The sequence below is a fragment of the Thamnophis sirtalis genome, unplaced genomic scaffold, assembly GCF_051295495.1.
Source record: "Thamnophis sirtalis isolate CommonGarterSnake01/CBP01778 unplaced genomic scaffold, rThaSir2_p1.2 scaffold_13, whole genome shotgun sequence".
NCBI classification, from domain to species: Eukaryota; Metazoa; Chordata; class Lepidosauria; order Squamata; family Natricidae; genus Thamnophis; species Thamnophis sirtalis.
This window is the reverse complement of record NW_028261393.1, coordinates 30,422,590-30,449,197: the sequence shown is the minus strand read 5'-3', so window position 1 is coordinate 30,449,197 and position 26,608 is coordinate 30,422,590. Positions and strand designations below refer to the sequence as shown.

The 26,608-nt window shown below is 47.4% G+C and overlaps 2 protein-coding genes across 18 annotated transcripts in view; both read right to left on the bottom strand.

Annotated features, from left to right (window-relative positions):
• The window catches only part of MACF1 (microtubule actin crosslinking factor 1), a 362,565-nt gene that overhangs the window by 230,745 nt on the left and 105,212 nt on the right, over positions 1-26,608 (bottom strand). For 7 of the 17 annotated variants that reach the window (XM_087728266.1, XM_087728271.1, XM_087728269.1 and 4 more), the window contains exons 1-5: positions 24,132-24,596; positions 19,754-19,815; positions 19,253-19,342; positions 14,123-14,200; positions 8,806-8,898 (exon numbers count right to left, since the gene is read on the bottom strand). In XM_087728266.1, coding sequence (XP_087584392.1) covers positions 8,806-8,898; positions 14,123-14,200; positions 19,253-19,342; positions 19,754-19,815; positions 24,132-24,366 — 558 coding nt within the window. In that variant the 5' untranslated portion in view covers positions 24,367-24,596. Of the gene's footprint in view, positions 1-8,805; positions 8,899-14,122; positions 14,201-19,252; positions 19,343-19,753; positions 19,816-24,131; positions 24,598-26,608 lie in introns of those variants that run through there. The other 10 variants (XM_087728267.1, XM_087728270.1, XM_087728280.1 and 7 more) reach the window with 2 other exon arrangements.
• Positions 45-1,386, bottom strand: LOC148043114 (uncharacterized). Its single transcript, XM_087728285.1, has one exon. It carries the CDS (start codon positions 1,384-1,386, stop codon positions 163-165), a length of 1,224 nt encoding a protein of 407 aa, XP_087584411.1. The 3' UTR covers positions 45-162.

The following is a 26,608-nucleotide window of genomic DNA, read 5'->3' as shown; positions in this document are numbered from 1 at the left end:
CCCCGGAATAAAAGACCAATCTCTTAAATAAACTTGTGTGAATTGCTTTTACTTCCACACTGGATTCCTACAATTATTCCAGACAGCTGGAATTGGGCAACTTTACAAATTGTTCCCCCTCATTATCCTTCCCAATTTATCCAGATTGCAAGTTATTAAAACTCACTCCAGGAAAACAAACTGAATTCCCCCCCCCCCACAGCCCGAATCCCAGTCTATGACTTCCAACACCTCAGGAAGTTTGCTCTCTCTTGCCCTAGTCTCCAAGAGTTGGAAAAGAGAAAGTGCACTGACCCCTCCTTTGGCTGGCCTGCTGCTCTCCTTGGTGGCTCTTCTCCCGTTAGGTCCAACTATCCCCACCGAGGCAAGGTGTCTCTCTCTGCAGAATGAAGGCCCAGTTGCCTTTACCAGCTGATGCACTGAGTCACTGCCATATCCTGAGGAGGACTGGAAGGCGCTGGAGGCTGATCCACTGAAAGAGACCCTGCTTTGGGAGGTTAGGATGCCACCTTCTCTCTTGCCAACAGTTGTTTCTTGCACAGATGAAGGTTGCAGAGGATTCTCCAACCCTTTGAGCTCCACCTGATCCATCATAGGTGACGGCGTGGACAGCTCGGAGATAGTGCCCTTATCTGCTGCATAAGAAGCTCCCCAAATAGTGCTCGATAGACTCTCATTTCCTTCTTCGCTACTCCAGTTCTTGTAGGACTCTTCCACCATCATTGTCACTCCTTCTTGTTGCTGCAGGACCTCCAACTTTGGCTGAGCCCAAGAGCCCACCACTGCCAGTTCTCCCAAACGATTCTCCCCTGGTACTCCAGGCACGGCCTCCCTGAGCAATGGCACCAGAACTGCTCGGCTCTTGCCCAAACCCACCGGCCTCTGAAAAGCCACCAGTTGGCTTGCCACTTTTTCACGGTTCTGCTCTGCCGGGTTGTCTAGCAGGTGAGCAATGACCATGGCTCCTTCAAGAAAGTCTCCTGGGCTTTCAGATAGGGAAAAGGTGTTTTCGGTCACCAGGTGAGCTCGCTCCAGAGTCCCCTGAAACTTCTCTCTCACCTGCACGACGTGTCCTTGCTCCAGACTCTCCCTCTTCAAAGGCAGCCAAGCCTCCTCGTAGGAAGCAGCGCGCAGGTGGAAGTCCTCAGCTCTTCCCTCCTCCTTCAGAGGAGACCCCCTGAACTTCTTCTCCTCCTCCTCCTCCTCAGCTATCTCAGTCCTCGAGGAGGGTCTCTCTGCTCTCAGCTCAGGCATCTCTGGGGCCATCGGCTTCTTCCCCTTCCTCTTCCGCCAGAAGCGAGCTTTCCTCTGGGGAGAGAGGGGAGCATTCCCCACCTCCCTGTCTGGCTCTTTCAGCTCTTTAACACAGCCCAGAATATTTCCCATCTCCGTGGTGCGCAGGGCTCCAGTGGCAATGCAGCAATGCTGCCACTGGCCTCCTGGAGAAACCCCAGCAGCTGCTTCATCAGATTAGGTGCCCATTTGAAAAATGCAGACCACCGCAAGCATGCTCACACTTGAATACGAACACACAGCAGCACATCAAGATGCTCCTCCTGCCGAGCTGCTGCCATTTTCAGACAGCCATCTTACGAGGCTGGGAGCTGGAGGGAGAGACATTCAAAGCACCTCACTGCAGTTCAGAAATCACTTGACCCAAAAGCAGCCAGAGCCGGGATTGGTTGCAGCAGCTTCTCTCCAAATATGAGGTAATGGGAGGGCTCCCCTCGTAAAGAGAAAGCCACAGCCAGACAGAGGCAGCAGCGGCAGCAGCGGTGGCGGCAGGAGGGAGGAGGGAGGGAGAGGCTGCTGAGGGGTGTGGCACCAAGGCAGAGAGATGGAAATCAGGAGACAAAGTTAAAAAAAAGCACAAGAAAAACAAGGAGAGGGAGGTGGCGTGGGGACGAACGGGAGACACTCGGAGAGAAAGGAACCAGGGCATTGTGCAAAGCCGCCGAGAAGCCCAGAGAGGCGGCGGCTGCTGCTGCACCAGATAAACTCCATCCAGGGATTTACGCTGGAGAAGATTAACCTCAGCAAAGAAAGCCTCCCTCCTTCCAGCTGCATCTAAGGACCAAGGCAGGAATGCCGGAACGCAAAGACACTCTTGGCTCTGAAGAGCATCGGGAAAAATATATTTGGCAATGCTCCTCAGTCACAGAGCACCCTGGGGGCCTCAACGCCCATTCAGTGGGGCTCAGTCAGCCAAACCATCCAGACCCTCAGCTGCACCCCCATCAGCTGCATCCATATCCCCTCAGAGCTGATGAAACAAGAGACTTCCCTGACCTGCAGCTGGAGACCAGTGTGGAACCCCGACTGCCCCTCCTTGGGAGCCTGGGTGCTGATGAGAAAACTGGGCACCTTCTAGTGCCAATGGAGAGCCTCAAGCTCAGAAGAGTTGGCATCGTCTTGCAAAGGAACTGCATTGTTTCTACCCCCTCCCCCATGCAACCAGGTATTTCTTAAATTGTTTTTAAAAAGGTATCAGAAACAGGTATTCTGGTGCCCACCAGATGTTCTCAATTCCCACCAAAGCCAACGAGCATGACTAATGGCATTATACTATTGCAGAGGTATAACACTTTCAATATTTTTTTAAAAAAATGCATAGCTAGAAAAGCCAGACAGAACTTCGGAGGCCCACTCAGAGGGATTTCTCCTAAAGCACAAAATGACCCAGTGGAATTCATTGCCACAAGATGTGGTAGTGGATCTGCGTACTTGAGAGACCGCCTCCTGCCAATTACCTCCCTGCGACCAATTAGATCACATAGATTAGGCCTCCTCCGAGTTCCATCTGCCAGTCAGTGCCGACTGGCAACTACACGGAGGAGAGCCTTTTCAGTAGTAGCTCCGACCCTTTGGAACGATCTCCCCGTGGAAATTCGTACCCTCACCACCGTCCAGACCTTCCGCACAGCCCTTAAGACCTGGCTAGCCCGTCAGGCCTGGGGATAAAGATGACTTGTCCCCACCCGAATGATGAATGAATGTTGCTTACTATTTTACTTCTATGTATTGTCTGTGTCCATTGTCTGTATCCTCCCCTCCTTACTTTATGGAAGCCGCCCTGAGTCCCCTCAGGGAAAAGGGCGGCCTATAAATTCTAATAAACATAAACATAAACATAAAGATCATGACCTAATGGAAGATAGGTTTTATCATTGTTACTCCAAGGCTGGAGGCGGCCGCTTGCCAGGGGACAAGGGAGGGAGAGGCCTCCACCTTCTGCTGGTAAACATCCAAGGACATGAGGAAGTCACTGCAAAACAACCCTCCAAGACCAAGATGGACCTTCCTCTGATGCAGCAGGGCTGCCCTGGCGTCTTTAACAGGACCTCTCCTTCCTCACCCAAAACAGCCACAGGACATCTACAATATGGGAGGAACCTAGTGGAGTAAAACAGGGGAGGGGTGTTGCCATTCCCCAGTTTTGTAGACAACTGCCATTCTAGCTGTATGCTAAATGTTAGACAGAGGAGCCAAAAGCTTAGCAGCCACCATGTCTAATAAGCCACTTCAAAAAAAGAGGGAGGGGCGCAAAGGTCACTAGAAGCTGCACAACCTTTTTTCAAATTTGCCTTCTGGGCCCAAAGAAAAGAGACTCTCTTAATGGCAAGAAGCTGAAGTTGAGGGAAGCAATATGGGCCCCTCCCTCTTCCTTCTTCCTCCCATTCAGCCAACATGTTAAACAGACGAGGTCCATGTTTTTCAGCCTCAACAACTTTAAGATGTGTGGATGGACTTCGTCTTCCAAAATTCTCTCTGCTGGCTGGGGAATTTTGGGCATTGAATGTATCTGATGGTTGCTGAGTTTGAGAAACACTGGACTAGGAAACATTACTGTGAAAGGCCAAAGAGCAAAGAATCCAACGCTATCTGTGGGGAATTCTGACCCACAGTCACATATTCCCCACAGATTCCGGATAAGGAGGAACACGGAGGGGTTCCTTGTGGTTTGGAAAAGAAAGCAGGCCAAGTTCCCAAGAAGCTGCCTTCACTGGAGGCTTTCCTGGAAGAGAACCAGTTCCAGGTTTTTTGAGCAAGAAAGGAGGGTAGTTTTTTTTTTCCTACCCACCAAATTAACCAGAAATTATCCCCCTTTAGCTAAACTGGCAACACTTGAATTGCGTGGGCTGTGTACTTGGGGGCAGAGCAGGCTGCACACCACAACCAGCCACAAGACAGTCACTTCCCTCTTTTTCATTCTAGGGAACTATCACCACCCTTAATTAATTAATTAATTAATTAGTGCTTTTGGACACATACATTTCACACTGACAGACATCAGCTGATCCACACAAAAGAAGGCCTTTACACCCTGACATTGTTGTTGGGAGCTGCCCAGAGTTGCTTAAGATGAGCAGCTATACAAAATCTTTTAAATAAATAAAATTAAATCAAGTATCTCGCTTTTAAGAAAAAAAAGATGAAAAGCTGCTTTTCCTTTCTGCCTAGATGTCATGGATCCAGGTGTCATCCTCCTCCTTTCTTCTGCCATTCCACTGGAGGTTAGGACTCCCTTCCCCTCCAGCACCGACTGAGGCCCCCACCTAAAGCATGTTTGATCCTTGCTGTCGGCTCCCATTAGTTTTCCTTCCTACCAAATCTATATAACTGTCCATCTCACAAACAGATATCTTGGGCAAGAATACAAGATTAAAAACAATAAATATAAAAAACAGTCATTGTTAAAATTGAACACAGACATTATTCTTTTTTTAAAAAAAGCATGCAGCACAGGAGGAGAGAGCAAGTATCGGCCACAGGGATGAAGCCATTGTAACATTTCACCTGTGCCCTGGCAGCCCCAGGCCTAGTGGCACAGCCAGGTCTAGAGGGACCCCCTGAACATCAGTAGGGATGGAACTAATCTCACTTTGGTGGGAATGTTCCATAAGGAGGCTGGGAGGAGCCCCCTCCATCCCCCACCCCCCAGGTATCTTTCATCCCAGCCTAAGTTATTCTTCTCATCCCCGCCCAAGCAGCAGCAGCAACAGGCAGCTTCTGGGCATGAGCACCTTCCCAGGGGCTCCTCTGCAGTGAGACCCCTCCCCATTTCCCCTCCACTTGTTCTTGAGGCAGCAGTGCCACCTAGTGCCTGCCTGGCCAGAAATGGAGGAGGGGTCGGGAGGGTTGAACACCACACAGGTGTTGGCTCAAGTCAGACCTGGTCTCCCTTGACCACCTATGGGGGCCAGCAGATGCAAGACGGCCTGACAGGAGGCTGTGTCTGCCTCAGCTTCTGCAGAGCCCACCCAATTCCTTAGCCACTTCAAGAAGTGTTGGCAGGGGAATAAATCTCTGAATGCAATAAAAGAATGTGGTTTTTAAAACAGAATTGTTATCTGGCAGGCAATAAGTAATGGATGCCTTTCAGCTCAATTGATGCAGGTCCTTCTGCATTTCTACACAAACAACCTCCCCCTCCACCCCCCCTGGCCCCATCCATCAGGTGGAGGCAAGACCTACAGCCAACCTGGCACAGCCATTCCTCCAGGCCAAGGAGTGGAAGCCAGGCCCCCTAGCCGTACAGGATGGGGTATCTGCCTAGCAAGACTCCTGGGATGTCCATGTTCCAGGACATGTTTAGACTCCACCTTTCAGGGCTAAGAGCTGGGAGAAAGCCCTGGACTCCTTGGCCCACAGAGGTCCTGCTGGGCTGGCCCTGATGGTGTTTCAGGATTCAGCCCTCTTAAGCCCAAAGCTGGGTTCTCCATGCAAGACGACTGAAGAAGGGTTGGGATTCAGCAGTGCAATTGGGGCAGGTGTTGTAAAGAAAATAACAATTAATACTCATAGACTGACACTTGTTATTTTAAAAAATCTCACTTTACCCAATGAAAGGCAACATATGAACTCTATTACACTCAACACACACACACACACACACAAAAACACACACACCAGTCCCTCCTAGTCCTCAGCAGAGTCTTTCCCCCCCTCCTTACTGGAAAAGAATTGCCATCTCAACCATGTGACTTTAAGAAGCCTCCCTTCCCTTCCCTTCCCTACCCCTGAGAAGACTGTCCCAAGAGAAGAGATCTCTCCAGCTCAGGCTTGTTCTGTGGAGTTTTGGGGCTCTCTGAGCTGGGTTGTTTTCCTGCAGATGCACTGATGATGTTACCTACTTGGGTAAGTTTTTCAAGCAAATAACTCAGCTCAGAGAGCACCAAGCATGTCCACCTGCTTGCCAAGATCCTAGCCACCTCCCCATCCCTTGTCCCTTCTGTAGCAGAGAAGGAGATCCAGGAAAAACTTTGACAGGACAGAAAGATCTCGCAATCAATGCCTGGTGAGGAGAAAAGCGAGCTGGATCATTTATTCTTCCGTTGAGTTCCCTTCACAGAGATCCACAGCGTATGAGGCTGAAACTCACCAAGAAATTCACAAACAATGGGGACTGGTGTCATCTATTCTGTTATTCTGTTAAATTTCCTATGCAGCTCTATCTAACAAGGGAATTCGGAGTGGAAGAAACTGCCTGAAAACTTACAATCAATCAATAAAGCTATAATAATACAATCTGAGCAACAATACCCTATTCCAATTATTTGTGGAATCTCAGATTTTCAGGCATCTTTCTGTGTTTAATAGCAATCATAAGTACTAATTTCTGCCTTGATAATCAGCATTGTTAAACATTCTTATTGTTAAACAGCCAGTTTGGTGTAGTGATTAAGACATGAGGCTAGAAACTCCTGAATTCTAGTCCTGTCTTAGTAGGCACAAAGTCAGAAAGGTGACGTTGGGCCAGTCACTCTCTCTCAGCCCTAGGAAGGAGGCAACGGCAAACCAACTTCTGAAAAACCTTGCCAAGAAAACTGTTAGTCCAGGAAGTTGCCAGGAGTCAACATGGACTCAAAGGTCCCCCTCTGAGCCTTCTAGAATTTGAGGGTGCATATTATTTCAGTGAAAACGACATCCTTTGGTTTACTCCATTGTGTCAGTTCCCCCTCCCTTCCTGCCACACATGACTGATTCAAGTTTCCGTGGTGGGTAGAGATGGGCCAGGAAAGTGGAAGGAGAGGCTCACAGATGCATTACCCAGTGCAGACATTGCTGCCCGCAGGTGCAGCACAACGGAGCTGTTTCCAGAAAAGAATTTCCTGCATCAAGGCTATCACTCCAACCTCAACTGTCAGGGCAGTCTTCCATTCTTCAGTTCAAGGGAAGCAGACAAAGAGCTATTGGCTCCAGCTCAGAAAAACACAGAGCTGCCAAGTCTACTCTTGGGGGATGCACTGTTGGTTGCTGACCTCCCCTCTCCCTCAACACAGGTCAGATGCCTTGTATTCCAGCAATGAATATTCCCTCCTGCAGTTCTATTAGATGGAAGATTACTCAAGAACTTTTGACATGCCTCTCAAGACAGCAACTCAAATGCCCTACCCCCCACTATCCAGATACAAGATGACACTGCAAAATAAAGCCATTCCTTGGAACCAAATACGGAAAAAAATATCCACCTGTCAGTGTACAAGATATAACTTGGATGAACTAAGGAAAGCAGTGGTTCATTTATTGATTCAATTTCTACAGCCACCCAACTCAACCAAGTGACTCTATGAATAGCAAGGCATATAGCAATAGCAATAGCAATAACAGTTAGACTTATATACCGCTTCATAGGGCTTTCAGCCCTCTCTAAGCAGTTTAAAGAGTCAGCATATTGCCCCCAACAATCCGGGTCCTCATTTTACCCACCTCGGAAAGATGGAAGGCTGAGTCAACCTTGAGCCGGTGAGATTTGAACAGCCGAACTGCAGAACCCGCAGTCAGCTGAAGTAGCCTGCAGTGCTGCATTTAACCACTGCGCCACCTCGGCTCTATAGTCAGGGAAGCATATAGAATCACCTGTTATTGGTATCCTTATTATGTTTATTATTACCCCGTTGCTTTCCATGTACATTGAGAGCTACTGCACTGGAGACAAATAAAGCATCCCACTCCATTCTCTATTTTCTATTCTGTTCTGTGGACAAGATGGGTGGCACATAAATTATTTAATAACTAATCCATATAATTATTTAATAACTAATCCAATAGTCCATTCTTTGCTGCAATAATTTGGTAATGGCCTTGACAAATCACATCTTCTCATGGCTTAAGTCCAAAGTACCAGCTGTGAAATGGGAACAACAAGAATCTTCCTCAGTTCCATGGCTTTTTTTGTCCAACGGAAGCATTATAGGCCTTATGTTTTCTTACAACAAAACTATCTCCGTATCTCAGAAAATCAAAGGAAGCCAAAACACAAAGGTTAAGAATGGACCTAAAGGCAACCACAATATTAGTATGCTGTCCAAGTCCCCTGTAGAGATCCATGTGGCTTCTACCCTGAAGGCCTTGGCCCACAGTTAGACAAGGGTTTGGGATGATGTGATCTCTCTTATTTATATTCTGTTGTGAGCTTTTTTTATCCAGTGGTTTTGGGAAGTTCTAACACATGAACTATATACATACATAAGTAATAAGATGCCATACAATGTCCCAGGACTTTAAGGGTATTAAGGGGGTAATTGCTCTCCAATGTGAGACTGCAGCCACCCCTTCCCCAAAACACACCATGCCCATTGTTCACCCACCAGACACAGCCAGGCAACTTCTCCTAAAGGCTCTTTCCTGACAACCTCAGGGATGATCCGGGAGCTCCAAATAGAAGCAGATGCAATGAGTGAATCACAAAAACCACCAATGCAAAAGCTGCTTATTTTCCCTAACCTGAAAGGCGATTAATTGGCCAGACAATCCACTTCACATGGCCTCCCCCCACCCTCCAGAGCAAAGCCAGGCCCTTACCTGAAAATGAAGGATAATCGTCCAGATCAAACCCAGGGTGAGTTTCGGGTTCCCATCGGTGATGTCATCATTACGAATGTTCACCAGTTTCACCTGGAAATGGGATCAAAGAGGAAGATGAGGCAGAGCCAAAGGGAGCAGGGACGTCTCAATTGTACTCATCTAAATAAAGATTCTAAACAAAATGGAAGAGCCTCATCAAAACCAGATCCGTGGCTTGTTCTGAACATCTTAAATCAGAGTCAGAAATGAAGAAGGCCAACTTAAGTTTCATTATTAATAAACACCATTTCAGCAACCCAAATCAGCCGGGATGTTTATTGTGGGTCCTTCTGAATTCTGAGTTTTTTTCTCCTGAAAAATGATTGATATTTCCTGAATCTGCTTACAACATTGGTAGCGTTTGGAAGTGTGTTGTTTTTTCACTCATAATCACCTTGTCAGCAAATACAGCTGCTTGTTGTCAGACTGTTTTAAAATCTGCTCCATCAGTTTGCCTTCAAAATATCTCAAGATATTCTAATGTACACAGAAATAATTGTCAGGCCCCCACACAGGACTGCCCTTGAAGACCAGCCAGAAGCTACAGATGACCCCAAAAGCAGCAGCAGAAGCAGCAAAGGGGCCCCTCCATCGTGCCTCTGGGCCACCACTGCTTCGTAGTTGGCTTCGAAATGTGATTCAAGCTGTTGGACGTCACCTCATAAATGACTTAGATGAGGAAATAGAAGGGGAACTCATCAAATTTGCAGATGATACTAAGTGGCAAGAAATAGCCCACACCCCAAAAGACAAGCTCAGGATCCAAAAAGATCTTGACAACTTGAATAATGGCCCCTATCCAAAAAATGAACTTTAATGTGGAGAAAAGCAAAACTTTATGTTTAGGCGGAAAAAATCAAAGATGTAAGTACAGATTAGGCGACCTGGCTCAAAAACAGTCACTGTGAGAGGGACCTTGGAGTACTTGTGGACGATCCCTTAAACAGGAGCCAGCAGTGTGCGGCAGCAGCCAAAAAAGCTAACAGAAGCTTGGTTGTATAAACAGAGGCATAGAATCAAAATCATATAAAATATTAGTGCTGTTTTATAAAACCCTAGTAAGACCACACCTGGAATACTGCAACCAATCTTGGTCACCACACTACAAAAAAGATGTTGAGGCTTTGGAAAAAGTTCAGAGAAGAGCAACTAAGATGATCAAAGGCCTGCAGACTAAACCATAGGAAGAACAGCTGCAGGATTTGGGTTTGGCTAGTCTAAAGGAAAGAAGAATTAGGGATGTCATGATAGTAATATTCCAGTGTTTGAGAGCTGCCACAAAGAAGGGCTGTGTGTGTCAAATTATTCTCCAAAGCATCGAAAGGCAGGACTAGAAACAATGGTTGGAAATCATATCAAAGAGGGAAGCAACCTGGAATTAAGGAGAAACTTCCTCACAGTGAGGACAATTAACCAATGGAACAACTTGCACCCAGAAATCGTGAGCACTCCATTACTGGAGGTTTTTAAGAAAAGTCTAGACAGTCACTTATCTGAAATGGTATAGGTTCTCCTGCTTGAGGAGGGGGCCGGACTAGAAGACCTCTAAGGTCCCTTCCAGCTCATTCTATTCTAAGAATGTAATAAAACCTATAAAAGCAAAGAGCCTGGATATCTGAGAGAAAGCCCTTCTCCAACAGCTTCTGCCTGCCTGGTACTGGCCGGTGCCCTCCAGGTCCCCTCCACTAAACATGGTCATCTGACAGGATCCAGGACGGGCACCTTCTCTGTCACTGCCCACAAACTGTACCAGAACATCTGCAGAGATGGGGGGAGGGGGATATCTTCAGGGTCTGGAAAACCCTTAAGACCTGGTTATGGCCCCATGCCTGTATTGAAGTCTGTCTAGGACCTATTTTCTTTGATATTGCTGTTTATAAGACTGCTTTGGTCTGGGCTGCTTACTTGGTTTGATGTTTTATTCGTTTTTATGAATTTATGCCACCAAGAGTCCACTGGAGTTGGGCGGTTAATAATATCAAATGAATAAATGAATGAACCTGTTTTATGCATACATCTGTGGGTATTTTTGGTTGTTAACATTTGCATTTGCATCTCTGATTTGTAAATCACACTGCCAAATACTGAAAAATATTCAGTGTTTATTATGTATCTGAGTTTTAGTTTCATAACATACACTATATTGCCAAAAGTACCCCATCCACATAATCAGAATCAGTTGTGAGCGAATACTTTTGGCAATATAGTGTACTTAAGATGCCCCAAATGGTCACTTTCCTATAAAGCTTCTGCCCTGACACTTTTCAAACATTCCTGCCCTACAGCTTTTAAATATTAATTTTCCCAAGAGCTAATCTCTACTGTATCTATCGGCATGTGAATGAGGGCACCAAGATTAGTTATGTCATCTCCAGCCCAAGGATTATCTTTCCAAGAATTAACCTGCAGACCTCACAGAATGCCAGCCTGCACATGCTGAACTCACAACCAACTCCTGGAAAGAACACAATACCTACCTCATTTTAATGGAATTGGGGGGAAGGACACCCGCTCATAAGTAAAATACTTTTTAGACCAAGCGATTCACACAAATATGCTGCACATAGCCAGACAATGCTCTCCTGTGTATAGAGAGCACAGCTAACAAGATTTGCCAAGGCAAATCTGAACCAGAAGCTTATGAGGCATCCCGGGTGCCTTGTGTTCCTAAGAACCTCCCCACCTGAATCAGGCTGCCGAGAGGCAAGCAGGGAGGGGACAGGCTTGGGCCTGTGCAAAGGGATTGGAAGGGAGCCTGGAGCATCCCTCGCTCAACCTCTGCTGCCCATTGAGAGGCCTTCCGAGCACATCCCTTAGCTGAGGGGTCTCTGTGGAGAGTGGGCAATGCTGTGGCCAGAAGGTCTGAAGATCTCTCACTTGAGGGATGAGGAGCTTTTGGCCGTACAGATAGACCTCAACTTATGACATGGAATAGAAGTTCCGTTAGTTGGGTCCCTTCAGTAATAATATGACCAAGCCTCAGGTGATGATAGTTGGGGCTGTTTGCAGTGTCCACCAAAAACTGGCACTTCTGTTTTTTGACAAAACAGAATCGCCCATAGCCAACCGTTGGTTCACTTGATGACTACAGCATTCTCTTTATGAACTTTAAAACCCCTGCATTTACTAAAAGACCACCACAAAAATTGTGGGGCCAGGTGGGTGTGGCCAACTCAATGTCTCTCGTGTCGGGGACAACTGTGGTGGTCTGGGTGCGGCTGGGGCTTGTCTCCTTCCTTTTCTTCTTTCCTTCCTTCCTTCCTTTCCTTCCTTCCTTCCCTTCTTTCCTTTTTTCTTCCTTGCTCTCTTCCTGACTTTCCTTCTTTTTCTTTCCCTCTTTCCCTTTCTCCTTTCCGGTCCCTTCTTGGATGCTCAAATGCAAAAGGACAAACATTTCTCCTTTTTATTTTGTTTTTCTTTTAGTTTGCACATGGCCTCCCTGAGCTCCATTTTCCCTGGCAGAGGGCTGCAGGAGGCCATTGCAGTCAAAACTGGAGCTTGGGAGGCTGCACGCTGGCAGAGGCACCACAGCCCTGTCCTTCGCTGTCTCCAGGGCAGTCGCATGGGCTGGATCTAAGTACCCCATCCGGTCCCCGGCCTTAAGTTTGACACCCCTGGCCTAGTCTCGTCTTAAAAACGTCCAGTGACGGAGCAACCACGATTTCTGAAGGCTGGTTAATTGGTTAATTGTCATCACTGTTAGGAAGTTTCTTCTTAATTCCAGGTTGCTTCTCTCTTTGATTTGTTTCCAACCATTGTTTCTTGTCCTGCCCTCCGGTGCCTTGGAGAATAATTTGAACCCCTCTTCTTTGTGGCAGCCTCTCAAATACTGGAACCCCACTCCCCTTTTGTGCCTCAAAACACTGCTACTTGATTGTTTTGTTATTTTGAGCATTGTGTGCGTTAACCCCAGGGATTATTTCTTTAGTTTGCGACCCTCCAGATGGGGAGGTTCGGAAGGTAACCAGAGGAGATTCGCCTGAACCAAACCACAGATCCAGGTGGCTGATTGGAGCATTTCCCAGGCCAATTCCCATCTGGGGCTGCGAGAACTGGGAATTTGGGGAGCGCCAGATCCAGCAGGCCTGGGGGTTCCAGCTTGGGGAACACAAGACAGATCCTGAGTGTGCTAAGACTTAATCACGGTGTGATTTCTGAAAGGTGCTCCGGGCGCTCTCACTCCCGCCCTGGAATTAAGAAGGGCATTAATGACAACCCTGTCTACAATCCGTCCTGACAGGCGAGCATTTCTCCTGCTCTTTGCAATCACGTGGCAGAGGAGTGGAAGGATGAACCCTGTGCCTCCAGCAAGACTCGGGTGTATTTTTAAACACAGGGCGACGGACACCATTAAGCTGTTGGCACTCTTGCGAGCCAGCAGTCCCCAGTGGCCGTGGGGAATGAAGCTCACCCTTGTCGACACCTCAATTCCCAAGTGAGCCTGTCAGGACAGGACAAGGAGGAAAAGGTGTCACTACTCCAGACTCGAATTGGGATTTTCCCCAACAAACACATCGCAAGCAGGGCTCTCCAGCCCTCTACGTGAACCGGCTGGCCGCTTGCTGAGTCCTGGGCTGCTCCCTCACTGCCATGGCATCTGCAAAGAGCTCTGGTCCGAATGCCTCTGGGGCAAAGGCAGGGAAATCTTAGCAGAAGCCTCCTCTCCGGTTCCCTCGATTTGTTCATGCACTTCCTGATAACTTTTTTTTTAATGACTGAAACTGGATTCTGAAATGGTCCACATTTCTGTGTGGTTTTCCAAATTACTCCATTTCTGCAGTCAACATTTCTGTTTCTGGGTGCATTTATATGTTTATTTCCTCAACTTACACATCCTTCTCTGCCTAACAGGCCCCCTCTGATTTTGTTTTGAAGACTGACATTATCCAGAAGGGTGACTATCTTCTCTGGGTCCCTAGGTCAAGGAGGTGTGGATGTAGTGGGCAACCAATGTGGTGGTGGACAAATGAGAAGTGAGACTGGTCTGAATCCCTTCTTATCGCTCTGGAGCTTCAGATGACCATTCTCTCTCAGCCTGGCCCCCCTCACAGCACTCTTGGGGAGACAAAAAGAGGAAGAAGTGAGGCTCTAAATTCCAAGCTCAACTAAACATGTAAGGTTGCTCCATGACAAAAGGCAAACTCGGTTAACTTCACCACTCCCTCAACTTAAGTGCAATAAGCAAAGTGAAACACCAACAGAGAAAAGATGGAAGAATAGGTGGAGGCACCACATTTCCCCTCCTCCAGGAGGGGCCACAGGGAGATGCACTTACCTGTCGCTGTTTGAGGAAGTCAAGCGCGATCTGCACATTCTGCAGGCGATGAAAGCGCATCCTCCCCTTTTCTCGAGGCTGGAAAAAAGACAATGGAGCTCAGCCCTCCTGCCATCTCAAGAGAAGCCTGGAACCCCCCTGGTGGGATCTGTCCCTGCAGGGCTCAGCTGGGCCATGTCATGTGACCCAAAGGCTTGGAGCAACAGCTACAGAAGCCAAGCAAAGTTCTGATCCAGTCAATCAAGATTCGAAAAAAGACAATGGAGCTCAGCCCTCCTGCCATCTCAAGAGAAGCCTGGAACCCCCTGGTGGGATCTGTCCTGCAGGGCTCAGCTGGGCCATGTCATGTGACCCAAAGGCTTGGAGCAACAGTCAGAAGCCAAATTCTGATCCAGTCAATCAAGATTCTTCCATCGCGCAACTTGAAGGTGTGAGGACTTCAGCTCCCAGAATTCCCCAGCCAGCATTTGTAGACTTTCCAGCATGCTGGTTGGGTGACTGACAGTTCTGTAAATGCGAGGGCCCCTTCAGGAAGGTCTGGGTCTGAATTGGCTTATCTGCTAGCAATTCATCAGCCTGAGGGAGAAAGGCGAAAGGAAATTGCTAAATAAGCCCACCCTTTTTGTCACCCTGTTTAAAGCACAACTTGGAGCTCCAACAGCCTTCTCCAATTGAAGCTCACCAAATGGGCCAATGGGACCACAGATCAACAGCTGGTGGGATACACTGGCAGTGCAGGGACTGGTAGGCCAAATTCTTGCCTTGCTTCCAGCAGTTGGTGGCACCTCTAAGCAGAGAGAGCAACACGGCATAAAGGCTGAGGGAGCTGACAAGGCTCTTTCAGATGGCACAAGGCCAAGGGAAAATGAAAAAAGGGGGAGGGGCATGTCATTTATCAAGATGAGGAACAGGGACGTTCACCCATCCACTGAATGTCCCAAAGGTGCTTTTTTGAGAGGCAAATGGACTTTCTGGTTTTTCTTTGAAGACCTTTTGCTTCTCATTCAAGAAGCTTCTTCAGGTCTGAAGAAGAAGAGCTGAAGAAGCTTCTTGGATGAGACGCGAAATATCTTCAAAGAAAAACCAAAAAGTCCAGTTTCTTCTCCAAAAAGCACCTTTGGGAGAACCCTGACCTGGAGGACTGAGAGTCTCCATAGACATTCACTGAATGGATGAGCAGCTGAGATTCCTCATCGCATTGCTCACCTTTGGGTCTGTGCTCAAGTTGACTGCTCTTTATTGGGCTGGGGGTTGAACAAGAGGAATGCTCAGGTTTCTTAGCCTGTTTTCTTGTTCACGGGTTGCCTGATGAAAATCTGGGGGAGTCAGCTGCCAACTTCAGGCAATGCTAGGGGCTCTCACACAAAATGTAATTTTGGATCGTGTTTGTGTGTGTGTGTGTGTGTGTGTGTGTGTGTGTGTGTGGCTTCATACAAGGATTTTGGCTTGGGGTGCCATATGGCCCCCACTACAAGGAAACCCATATGGAGTTACTGTGGCTGTAATCAAGCAACAATTGAAGGGGAGAGGTAAAGGCACAGCCTGGATGCTTTAAGAGCGCTTTTCCCAACTGCAACCCTCCAAGTACTTTGAACTGCAGGGCCAAAAGCCAGAATATCTAGAGGACCAGAGAATTGGGGGTGGGGGGGGCTTTTGGAAAAAGTCCAGGGGAGCAAAAAAAAGCAAAACAGGTGGTGAGAAATGAGGGAGGCTGCATGAAATATTCCCCTGGGTGGACCGAACCGAGGAGGAGGAGGAGGAGGAGGAGGAGGAGGAGGAGGAGGAGGAGGAGGAGGAGGAGGAGGAGGAGGAGGAGGAGAGGAGCCAGTTGCACGGCTCCTTTGACCAGAGTGAAGCCACTGCCTGGCAGACTCAGGCCCTGCAAGGTCACAGAGTGGTCAGCAATAACATGAAAAGCATGCTGCAGTAAGTGACAACTCGGTTGCACCCTACAGCCAGGAGCATGTCCCCTTCTCCCCTTGGTCTGCCCTACCCAAGGGGCTACCCATCACCCGAGCTGCCCTGTGCAACTGTCCTGCAGCAGCCAATGAAGGGACAGCTACCCCTAACCCCCACCCCCACCCACCCCCCGGGAAAAAGAGTGCCGAGCCACCCAAAGAGATGCTCCCAGCCCAGGAGCAACCTGATGACTCTCAAGCACAAGTGAGAAGCAGCAGCAAAGGCAGGCAGCCATCAAAGGTTGTTTTTAACAAGGCCTCTGGGGGTCTCAGGGTGAAAACCTGGCAGTGGGGGAGAGTAGTGAAGATGCTGGACCCAGAGCAGACACACTGTGTTCAATCCGGCCTCAACCTAAGAAGGGGTGAAGAACTGGCCTTGAGGAAAGGAGGAAGGAGCCTTCCAGGGGAGGAAAGCCATGCAAAGTTATCATGACAGAAAAGGTGATTCCTGCACCCCGATTTCCCGAGAAAAGAGAAGCATCAGAAAGAAACTGCCATTTGTCAGAAATGATGTAGGGTCTCCTGCTTGAGTGGGGGGTTGGACTAGATGACCTATAAGGTCCCTTCCAACTCTGTTAATCTGTCAAAATAACCCCACACTGATTTTTTGGGGGGTGCAAAATGAAGAAACAGCCACGAAGTGCTCTTTACAGTAAAGTACTAAGTGGAATAGCAGGACGTTGAAATCCTCTCCTTTCTTCCCAGCCTTAGGCTTCTCCTGAGTTTCTCAGGCTTCTCTCTTTCTCAAGAGCCACAGAATCCCCTTGAAGGATTCCTCCCCTCCTGTTCCCAAGGCCAGGGTTAGATGCCTCCCTCAGCCCAACCTGGGGGAAATGGGAGGGACCACAATCAATGTCATCATAAGAGCCTGTACAAATAATGTAAAAAAAAAATTAAAAAAGGCTCATCTGGGAAGGAGGAGACAACTCCTGGAGGGCCCTTTGCCCCAATCGCTCTCTCATCCATACACAGGAAGGCGTAAGTCTCCTCCTTAAGGGGCCCCTGTCTACACAATGCTCCTCTGTGGCCAAGCAGAGATCCGGCTGCCTGTAGCAAGGCTGCTTTCTTTGCAGAGCACATCGAGGGAATCCTCTGGTTTAAGAGGCAAGCGAGCGGGCAGCCTGCAGAACCAAATGCTGGTTCGGCTGCACAAGACTGTTCTGGGAAGAATCCTGGTCTGTTTCTCCACACAGAGGAAAACCTTCTGCCAGTTTCCCCTGTATATTGTGACAGGTGGCTTCCTAGTGGTGTTCACTACCAAAAACACAACTAGCAATTTGGGAAGCCCCATTCCCAACACATCTGGAAGTCTGAGGAAGGCTGCCCTGAGGGTTACAAATCTGGGAACAAAAGAAGGTTGTGGAAGTGTGCAAGACCTGGAAAAAAGGCAAACCATTGTGTGCTCACACTACGTGAGTTAGTATTCTTCACACATCCCCAGCTACCGACACCAGAAACACATCCAGATAATCCAGTGGATTCCTCACAGCCTTCAAGTCCTAAATGAAATCCTATTCCAGCCTCTGGCAGGGGGAAAGGAAGTTTGTATTCCCTTTGAAAGAAAAGCAGAATGCCCACTCTTCCCTTGGCAGCATCAACATGGATTCAGCTGCCAAGGTTTTAGGGCAATGGGAGACCTTGTAAAAGGGAAGCAAAGAAAAGAAGCCCTTTTCCCTTGCTTTGTTGGATGCCTCAGAGCAATGGGCCCTGGAGCCTCCAGGATAGCACAACATGTGGGCAACTGAGTGAGGTTCTGGGTGTATGAAATGAGGGTGGTCACTCTTTCCCTTTGGTCCCCCCTCCCCCCCACTTCTGCTGGATCCTCCGCTTCCTTTGGTCTGCAGCATTTGGAGACATCCAGCTCCATCTGGCTCTTTCGTGGGCAGGTGAGCTACCCACACCCCCAGAGGTAGCTCCAGAGTAGAATTCTGGAAAGAAAACCACCTGTCTTCATCCCGCAAATTTAACCAGAAGGCCGTGGGGAAGACGCCGGCTCACAGGCTAATCTGCCATCTGTAATTTGGTCATTTCCATTTCTTAGAAGATGCTGGAAGTCCTGCCTGAAATCTGAGGTATTTCTGGATTATCGGAATGTGTCCAGTACCAGTTGCTATTGCTCCTCCATGGTGGTCATTGACCTACTGTATCCTCCTCCTCCTCCTGCTCCTCACACTCTTCACTGCCCAAGTGACTCCAGGGTGGGACTTTCACCAAGCAAACAGTCTTCTGCCCTGAGGTTTCCTTGGGCTAATAAATAGGATGGACAGTACAGTACTAAATGGAAGTACATGGGACACACACAAAAGAAAGAAAAATGCCACACCCAACAAATGCACAGGAAGAGCAGTGCACAAACACATTCTTTGCCTGACTAAAAATGAATTTTCAAATGCATAGCTCCTCCAGAACTTTCACAGCCCACATTCGCCAAGCATTCAGAGCTTCCAGAAGGGATCCATTTGATAGGGAAAAAAGTTTGGTGAGATCCAAAAATTACAGGGCTCAGGCCAGCTGCTGCTGCTGCTGCTGCTGCTGCTGCTGCTGTGGAAACAGTTTAAGACCAAACCTTTTGGATGGCAGAGAACGTGCTTCATGTCCAAGGGAAAGAAATAAAAAAAGGAAAGGATTGAGAGGCAAAGAACTTTGATTGGGAGTCACTAAAAATATGGTAGGTTCTGAAGGACACACTTAGGACACCAAGGGAAGGGGGGCACTCCAGATTTCCCCCCTATCATGTCTTTAATTCAGTGTTTTCCTGTGTTGGCCATTTCTAGGTATGTGGACTTCAATCCAGAATTTGACTGCCAGCGTGGCCATTCATAAGATACTACACTTGAGTTAGCCCAAAAGCTGAGATACAATTGACAAGAATTTTGGCGGTCCATATTCCTAGAAATGGCCAAGGTTGAGAAACATTGTTTTTTCATCACTACACTCAACTTTAGTTGTTTTTTTAAATAATTGTTCTTATCTGCCATCTTCGATTTTAATCAACATTATTTAAAAACATTTTATTTGGCACTAAAGATTGAAGGATGGGTTTGAAGGAATTGTCAGAAATTGCACTTGTTTCAATCTCCTGGTGTGAGGGATTTGTTTCTGTTAGGGGCACATCTCGGTCTTAACCTGGCCCTGGGAACGTCTTTTGCTTTGTGGCATCTTGGAAACTCACCAACTTGACACCTGAAAGGACCTCCAGTAGAGAGATGAGGTTGTGACCATCTCGCAGATCCTCGTAGAGGTCATTGATGTGCTTGCGCACCTGTGGGGACAGAGAAGAGAGACAATGCTGTGCAGCTGCTGAGAGAACTGCAGGGAGCAAGAAAATGTGTAGAACAAACTTTCTCAACCATGGCAGCTTTTCAAAGGGGTGGATTTCAATTCCCAGAAATCTCCAGCCTGCAAAGCTGGCTGAGAAATTCTTTGAGCCGAAGTTCCCCTTTGAAAGCTGCCAAAGTTGAGAAACCCCCATGCGGAGAAATTCTCACTGGAGGAGGAAAATCTGCTATAAGAACTGAAGACCGGCCATTACTCAGCATGTTGATCAATCTTCATTCACCCAACGCTGTTTTGCTTCGGAGACTATTTTATTTCTGCTGTTTAAAAATGAAAGGGTGGAGGAAGTGGAAAAAGAAGAGCAGATCTAGTGGAATCAAAGGTCTGTGGGACTTACCTTCATCAGGTGCTTATTCACCCATTTTGTGAAGGTCTTTTTCTGGACCCGGTCCCGTTCATCTGCAAAATGAGAGAAAATGCAAACAAGTTACTTTTTCGATCACCTGAGAAAATAAACACAGCTACAATCTTTCCTATTGTAGGTTTGCAAGCAAAGCCTCTTTTAGGCCTGTAGTTTAGGCCCCCTTCCAGCCGCCAGCCCACTTCCCAGAGCGCTGCAGGTTTGCAGGTTTCTTTGCAACCAATAGAGGGTTTGGGGATGTTTTCTCCATAGAGATATTTTAATCTTTTTTTAAAATATGTATTTATTTTGACTAGATGGCTCTGCCTCCTCTGTTTCATCCTCTGGGGAAAGACGGAATCAAAGGACAGCAGGGCATGCAGCCTTTCTTCATTTTTCAAAAAGTCGCTTGCAGAGTCAGGGACTGTTGAGTCCTGTAATATGTACCAGAAGATGCTTCCTGTGTCATAGAATGTACTCTCTGGGTGCAGAGGGAGAATTCAACTTTCCTAGCATTGAGTCTATGGGATTATAAAGGAGCGCAACTTTCAAAAGGGTTCAAACCAGATCAGAAATATTCCAAAGAGTTCCTGTCTCAAGGATGCAAATTTCTATAAATATAAAAGTAGCAAATAAACAAACTGATCCATTAATGTTTCTTTAAATCAAGGAGGCAACCTGTATGCCCCAAACTGCGGTATATTCCAAGGTGGGAGATATATAAAAGCTATCATGTAAACCCCAAGATCAAAAAAGGGAAGCCCTCCACCAGTAGAAAATAAAGTTTCTTTCTTTTCCTTCTCTTCTCAGGTTTGCTATGTATAAATAATCTCTTGTAAAGAAAATTTGTTAGGGGCTCCTCTTCCCATTTGTCCAGGCAGATTCCCATTTCCTATTCCTTCATTTAGTGAGCAGGAAGTTTGCTGCCTTATACTCCCCCCACTATCTGTTTCTCAAGGAGGAAACAGTCACCTGCACTCGACATCTGGCAGCTTTTAGGTCATACCCACTTGCAGCTGGCAGCTACTCAAGAGATTACTCCTTTGTCAGGTCTCATAGTTTAGCAAACAGTCTCTCAAAACCTTCAGCTGCTTTGTCATTTTCACTGCTTCCTCCAGAGGAACTCCCTTGGCAGATTCCTGTCAGCCTCCCTGTTTCCTCATTCCGTGTGCCCCAGAACCACATAGAAGGTAACTGATAGCATCACACATGAAGGGCTTCCAGCAGGTTTCCATGAATGTCCTCTTCCCATTTTATTTTATTTATTTATTTTATCAAGCATGTATAAGGTAACAGAAATAAGTGTAAACATGATTATGAATACAGGAAATGGATACAAATAAGTGGGGACAGTAGGCACGCTAGTGTGCTTATGCACACCCCCTTACAGATCTCTTAGGAATGGGGTGAGGTCAACAATAGACAGTTTAAGGTTAAAGTTGTGGGGGTTTGGGGAAGAAACCACAGTAAGGTAACACATTCCAGGCACTGACCACTCTGTTGGTGAAGTCGTATTTTCTGCAATCAGGTTTGGAGCGGTTTACCTTGAGTTTGTATCTATTGTGTGCTCCTGTGTTGTTGCGGTTGGAACTGAAGTAGACTTTGACAGGTAGGACATTGTAGCAGATAATTTTGTGTACTATGCTCAGGTCAGACCAAAGGCGGCGTAGTTCTAAGTATTTTTAAATATTCTAAATATTTTAAATATTCTAAGTATTCATATTCCATGAAACATCACACCTTCAGATTCAATTATATATTGAATAGGAAAATATCTATGTTTGTCTTACCCTGCCTAACTTCTGCTAATCACAGAGCCAGCATGAATGAAACAAAAGATAAAAGCCCACATTCAAAGCTCAGCTCACTCACTCTACACCAGAGAATGTTTGGAAAGTTCTGAACTAGTACAGTATAGTGGAAGCCCATCACTTATAGTATAGTGATAGGAAGACGGTGGGCATAAGAAACAATCGACATGGAAACAAGACATAAAAATCATATTGGTCCATGACAATCTGCTTGCTGGAAGTGAACTATGTGGAGGGTTTGCAATGAAATTCCTTATTATGAACGTCCCTACACAAACTTTTTATTCTTCTGTCAACATTTATACTGCAGGCTCTCCTAGGCTTCATGGTCACTAACGCCCTATTCTAGGAAAGGGCAGACATCTGGCTTGAAGAATCTGCTCTGCTTCTGAGGAGAATCCTTTAGATTCAGGACTACATGCCTGGTGTAAAAGGCTCCCCCTCTGAGCCCCACACGCCATTAACAACAGTGTTGCGGAGCCATCTGAGATCCAAATCCACAGCTTCCACTCACCTTTCCATCAAGTCCCACCATACGCACGTCCCTTTTGAGTTCTTTATTATTTTAAACATCTCTTTTCATCCCCACTTGAGGGGGGGGGAATCACTCAGCCTGGCTCCTGGCCTTCAGCCTCCAGGAACAAATATCAACTGAAAATTGTGTACATTCTGTGCTTTAAGACTTTCCTTCTGTGAAACCTTGGCAAAGCTTCTTTTCTCAGGCCCTGCACTGATTTCCCAGCATTCATAGATTCAACAGAGCTTCCACACCTTCCACCCAAAACATTACTTGCAATTGATGTCCAGGAATGTTCCCATTGATAGCTTGTTAAAAAAAATTCTCAGAATTATTTCCCATCATGAAAATATTTCTAAAGAAGCCTCAAAGCACTTCCTCTACTATCACCTTAATTACAATGCCTCCCTCCCTGCCATTCCACTGTTTTCAAGGTGGGGCCATTTTGAGGTGCTCTGTTTAATGTTAAAAGACAGCCCACTCCCAATGGCACTCATCATGGGACTGAAACAGAGAAGGAAGTTTGGTAGCCCACCCATCGAGGATTAAATAGCTGAATGTTCTCAGCAGAGCCAGAGATTCCATGCTCAAAAGGCCACATTTTGCCAGGTGGCAAACTAGGTGTGGAGGCCATAAGGCACCATTATTGGATAATTTGTGAAACATTTACCTTTTCTGACAACAATCTCCTCTCCCAAATCCTGCTCCATGAAACTTTTGTCTTGGCTTGTCATATACTAGCTCTAATTCTTGAGTGACCCCATATACCAGGGCTGTCAAACTCACAGCCCCTGGGTCAGATGTGTCACATGCTGGCCATGCCCAGTTTAGTAAAGGGGGGGAAAGTCCCAATGCGTCATGTGGCGACGCCATGGGGACAGAGTTTGACATCCCTGCCATATACAAAACAAGGTATATCCCTACAGCAACTTCTCTCCAATCAAATGCTCTTCAGGTGCACCAGATATCATTGCCCTACCAGCTGAGGGTAATGCCTGTGGCCATCTAACACACTTTGGGGGGTGGGTGGAGGGAGGGTGAGAGACACAAACAGGCTAAAAAATTTTTTACTTTAGTACTGGTGTATCTATTCCATTCTTAGCTAAATATTCAAAGAAACAAACAATGCATTATTTGAAGTATTATTTGAAATAGGAAGCATGGACCTCTAATCTGCACAGTTGCTGTAGAACAGCAGGGGCAATGATGAGAGTTGCTGGAGGGCCTGGAGGAGCAGAGGGTCCCTATTTCTCTCCTAACTCAAGATGCCTTTTAAAAAACTGTCTACCACATCATGTCTACTAAGGGTGCAAAAATCATGAACAATCAATAGAGGACACTGCTGTCAGCTGCCTCAGGATGTATTTGCCCATCCCATGTGGTGCAAATAAAGCAGACAAGCAGCAGCAGAACCATTGTGTCTCAGGAAGAATGGCCATTTTAAGGAGGAAGTAGCAGCCGAGCAGGGGTTGGAAAGAGCCATCCCCACAGAGATCTGCTCTTCCACTGTCTGCCATGGAGTCTCACCAGTGCCAGGCCCATACGCTGAACTGGAGCTCTGAGATCTCCATCCTGGTCAACCTGGCTGAGATGGAAAAGCTTCCTGAATGCAGTCAAATTCCCAATCGGCTCTGCCTACCTTCTGCATCAAATTTCTTCTACAGGTACTCAAGTTAAACTGCTCAAGGCAGCCAGCTCACCTTGTGATAGTAAAACTCAACTAGTTTGTCCTCCCAGGGTGTTACCTGCCGATTGTAAATTTAAAAGGTTCCTTCCAGTCTCAAAGACCTTCCATAAGCGCACTCAGTCTGTCCTCCCAAGAACATTCAAAGATGAGAAGTCATCTCGGGCAAAATGATGGTTTGGGCCATCCAGAATACAAAAGATAAAATGAGACCAACACCAACACTAATTCAAACAAAATGAACCGAACTCAACACCTCATAGCTTTGAATTAACATGGTTTGGTTTGGATTCAAGGTTGCTCCACTTCTCACCCCACCCCCCACCCCTAAGAAAGGCACAAAGTGGGCAGAGGCATACTAACCAATGCAACACATCTGGCACACCAGGTGGGCATTCAGCTCCCTTTCTGTTCTGTGAATGTGCCACATGGTCCTTTGTGGTTCCAGCACAAACTGCATTAAGGCTTCCGGGTGTAACTGAACTCTTCCATCTTCCTGCTTCTGCTGTAAGGCTTCTTCAGCGTGATCTGCCAGCCCTTTGCCACCCACTTCCTCTCCACAGCTCCTCCCCCCACTTCCTACTTCACCATCGGCCATGGAAGAAAGGGCCTGTGCTGGGCTTTCCAGAAAGCAGACTGCCCCCTCTAGAGCTGCCCCCTCAGAGATCGGAAGAAAAGTGCTCCTTCCTTAAAAAGCTTGGGGTTTTCGGGAGAATGAGAGGCAACAAAGGCCCTCAGCTCTTTTGAGCCAGGCAGATTAAGCACCAACAGAAGGTTAAATGCCAACTACGGTCAATTCAGGAGATTGGCCATTGCTTCCCTCCACAATTAGGTTAAGTTCGTTCAGCCAGTGGACCCTTAGAAGGAGAGATCCCTGCTCTTCCCAGCACCCTTCCACCTTCCGGCAGAGGCATGTGAGAATAAAAATCTAGGGTAAAAACATTCAGTCTAGCAACCTTGGCTGAACTTTCTGGCCGAGGGGTGGCAGGCAAAGAGATGCTGCTTCCCAGAGGATAAGTGATGGGACACAGGGCGCCCTGCCACACTCACAGCTACTCAGGCGCCCGAGCAGGTCATCTTCCAGGGTTCCAGATCAGCCTTCTAAAGAACCCACTTACTCCCTGAGTCCCCTGAGATGGGTGGCATCTTCATGGATGGAGAAGGTGGGTGCCTATTCCAATCCGCTTCCCAGAACAGGCCGGTGCATTGTTTCTCCCTCCAGACTCACTGGCCAGCTTTGCTGTCAATTGCAAGGCATCAAATGTGCTGACACAATACGACCCAGAGGGGAAAACAAGAGTCCGTTCTTTCCTTATGCATCTCTGCTGGTCTGGCAGCCTTTTCGCCAGTCACAAAGGCATCCCGTTGAGAGAAGGCCGAGGACCCGGAGCCTGGCTCTGGGATTCACGAGTTCTGAGAGCAGCACCGTTTTGAAAAATGACCGTTTGGAATGTCCAGGGCAGAGATAAGAGAGGCTGTTTATCCTTCTTGTTTTCCTTTTCTTCCTCTTCTTCTTCCGCTATTTATAACAGCCGTTGGTCCTCTTTCAGCCAGGCCATGCTGCTTTGCTCAGAAGTCCAGTGGGGTCCACAGGAGGCAGGAAGTTCTGGATTTTTCCACAAACGCCCCCAAAACCAGCCTTGGAAGGTGGATCTACTTCTCCTCCCAAGGCATCGGACACCCCCACTTTTCTTCCTCCTGGCCCGTTCTTGGATTCCACAGATAAGATTCCCTTCTCCAACCCTCGCCCAGTGTCACCATGAGCTAATAATAAGCCCCTGGCTTCTTCTCCCTGCCAGCTTATCTCCGGCTTGTTAATCTTTGTCCAGAGAGCCCTTCTGACTAAGCAACCTGTGGCCGTCCTCTCCTTAACTCTTTGCAGCTGCCATCGTGTCCCCTGGCCACATTGCCCCTCGCCCCTCCAACAGGAACCAACTGGTGCACACCCATCCGGATGGAGACCAGCCCCACCAGAAGAGCAGAGCCACCATGGCTGGGACACAGGTCAGAACAAGGGCCCAGCCCAGAGACTGGTCAGCAACATCATCATCTCGGCGGAGGGGGGGGCAAGGAGACAAACCCTGGAGAGCATCCCATTCCAACCCCTCTTTTCCTACAGCAGCAAGGGACAACAGCTGCCACGGCAGAGGGTCATGAGATAAAGACACTGCATTCCAGGCTCCCAGGCTCCAACAAGGAATCCTGCAAGCAGGCAAGGCCTAAGAAGGCTTCCTCCCTCCCTCCAGATCAGTTCAGATCAAGAGGCCTTTCAACTTTGGCAAGCAGAAGCCTTCCCGACCTTCGCTACAGATTCCAAGGCAAGGCAGAGACTCTACCCCTGAGCCACAGCCTAACCCCAGAGTGAAAAGCAGCATCACTCACGATTCTGTGAACATTGGAACAAGAGAGCCTTGGTCATCAATGGCAACAAAACTCAGAAATCCAATGGCATCTTTTATGACTACTATAACACATTTTATGACGAGGTACAGGCTTTGAAAGCCTTTTAATAACATCTGTTAATTGGAAAAGGTGCCACCCAATACCTGACAATTCTGTAGTTGCTCATGTTCCCATTGAAACTGTTGCTGACAGAACTGTCAATTAAAAATGCTCATCTTTTTAAGCATGCAGCAGCCTGATCAAAGCATCAATCAAATTGATTCTGACAAGTCTAGAAATCAAAGATTCTTGGAAGCCAAACTAATCTTACTCTGAACTATCCCCAAGGGTGGCAAATGACCCTTGGGGGAGTAATAACAGGGTGTAGGTGAAAATGGGCCATTTCTTCAGAAGGAGGAAACCTGGGTGGGGAAAGGTAGAAGGAACCCCATTTTCTC

What these genes read in the sequence shown, in the direction of transcription:
- LOC148043114 (XM_087728285.1), bottom strand. Translation starts at nt 1,386, where the DNA reads ATGGGAAATATTCTGGGCTGTGTTAAAGAGCTGAAAGAGCCAGACAGG.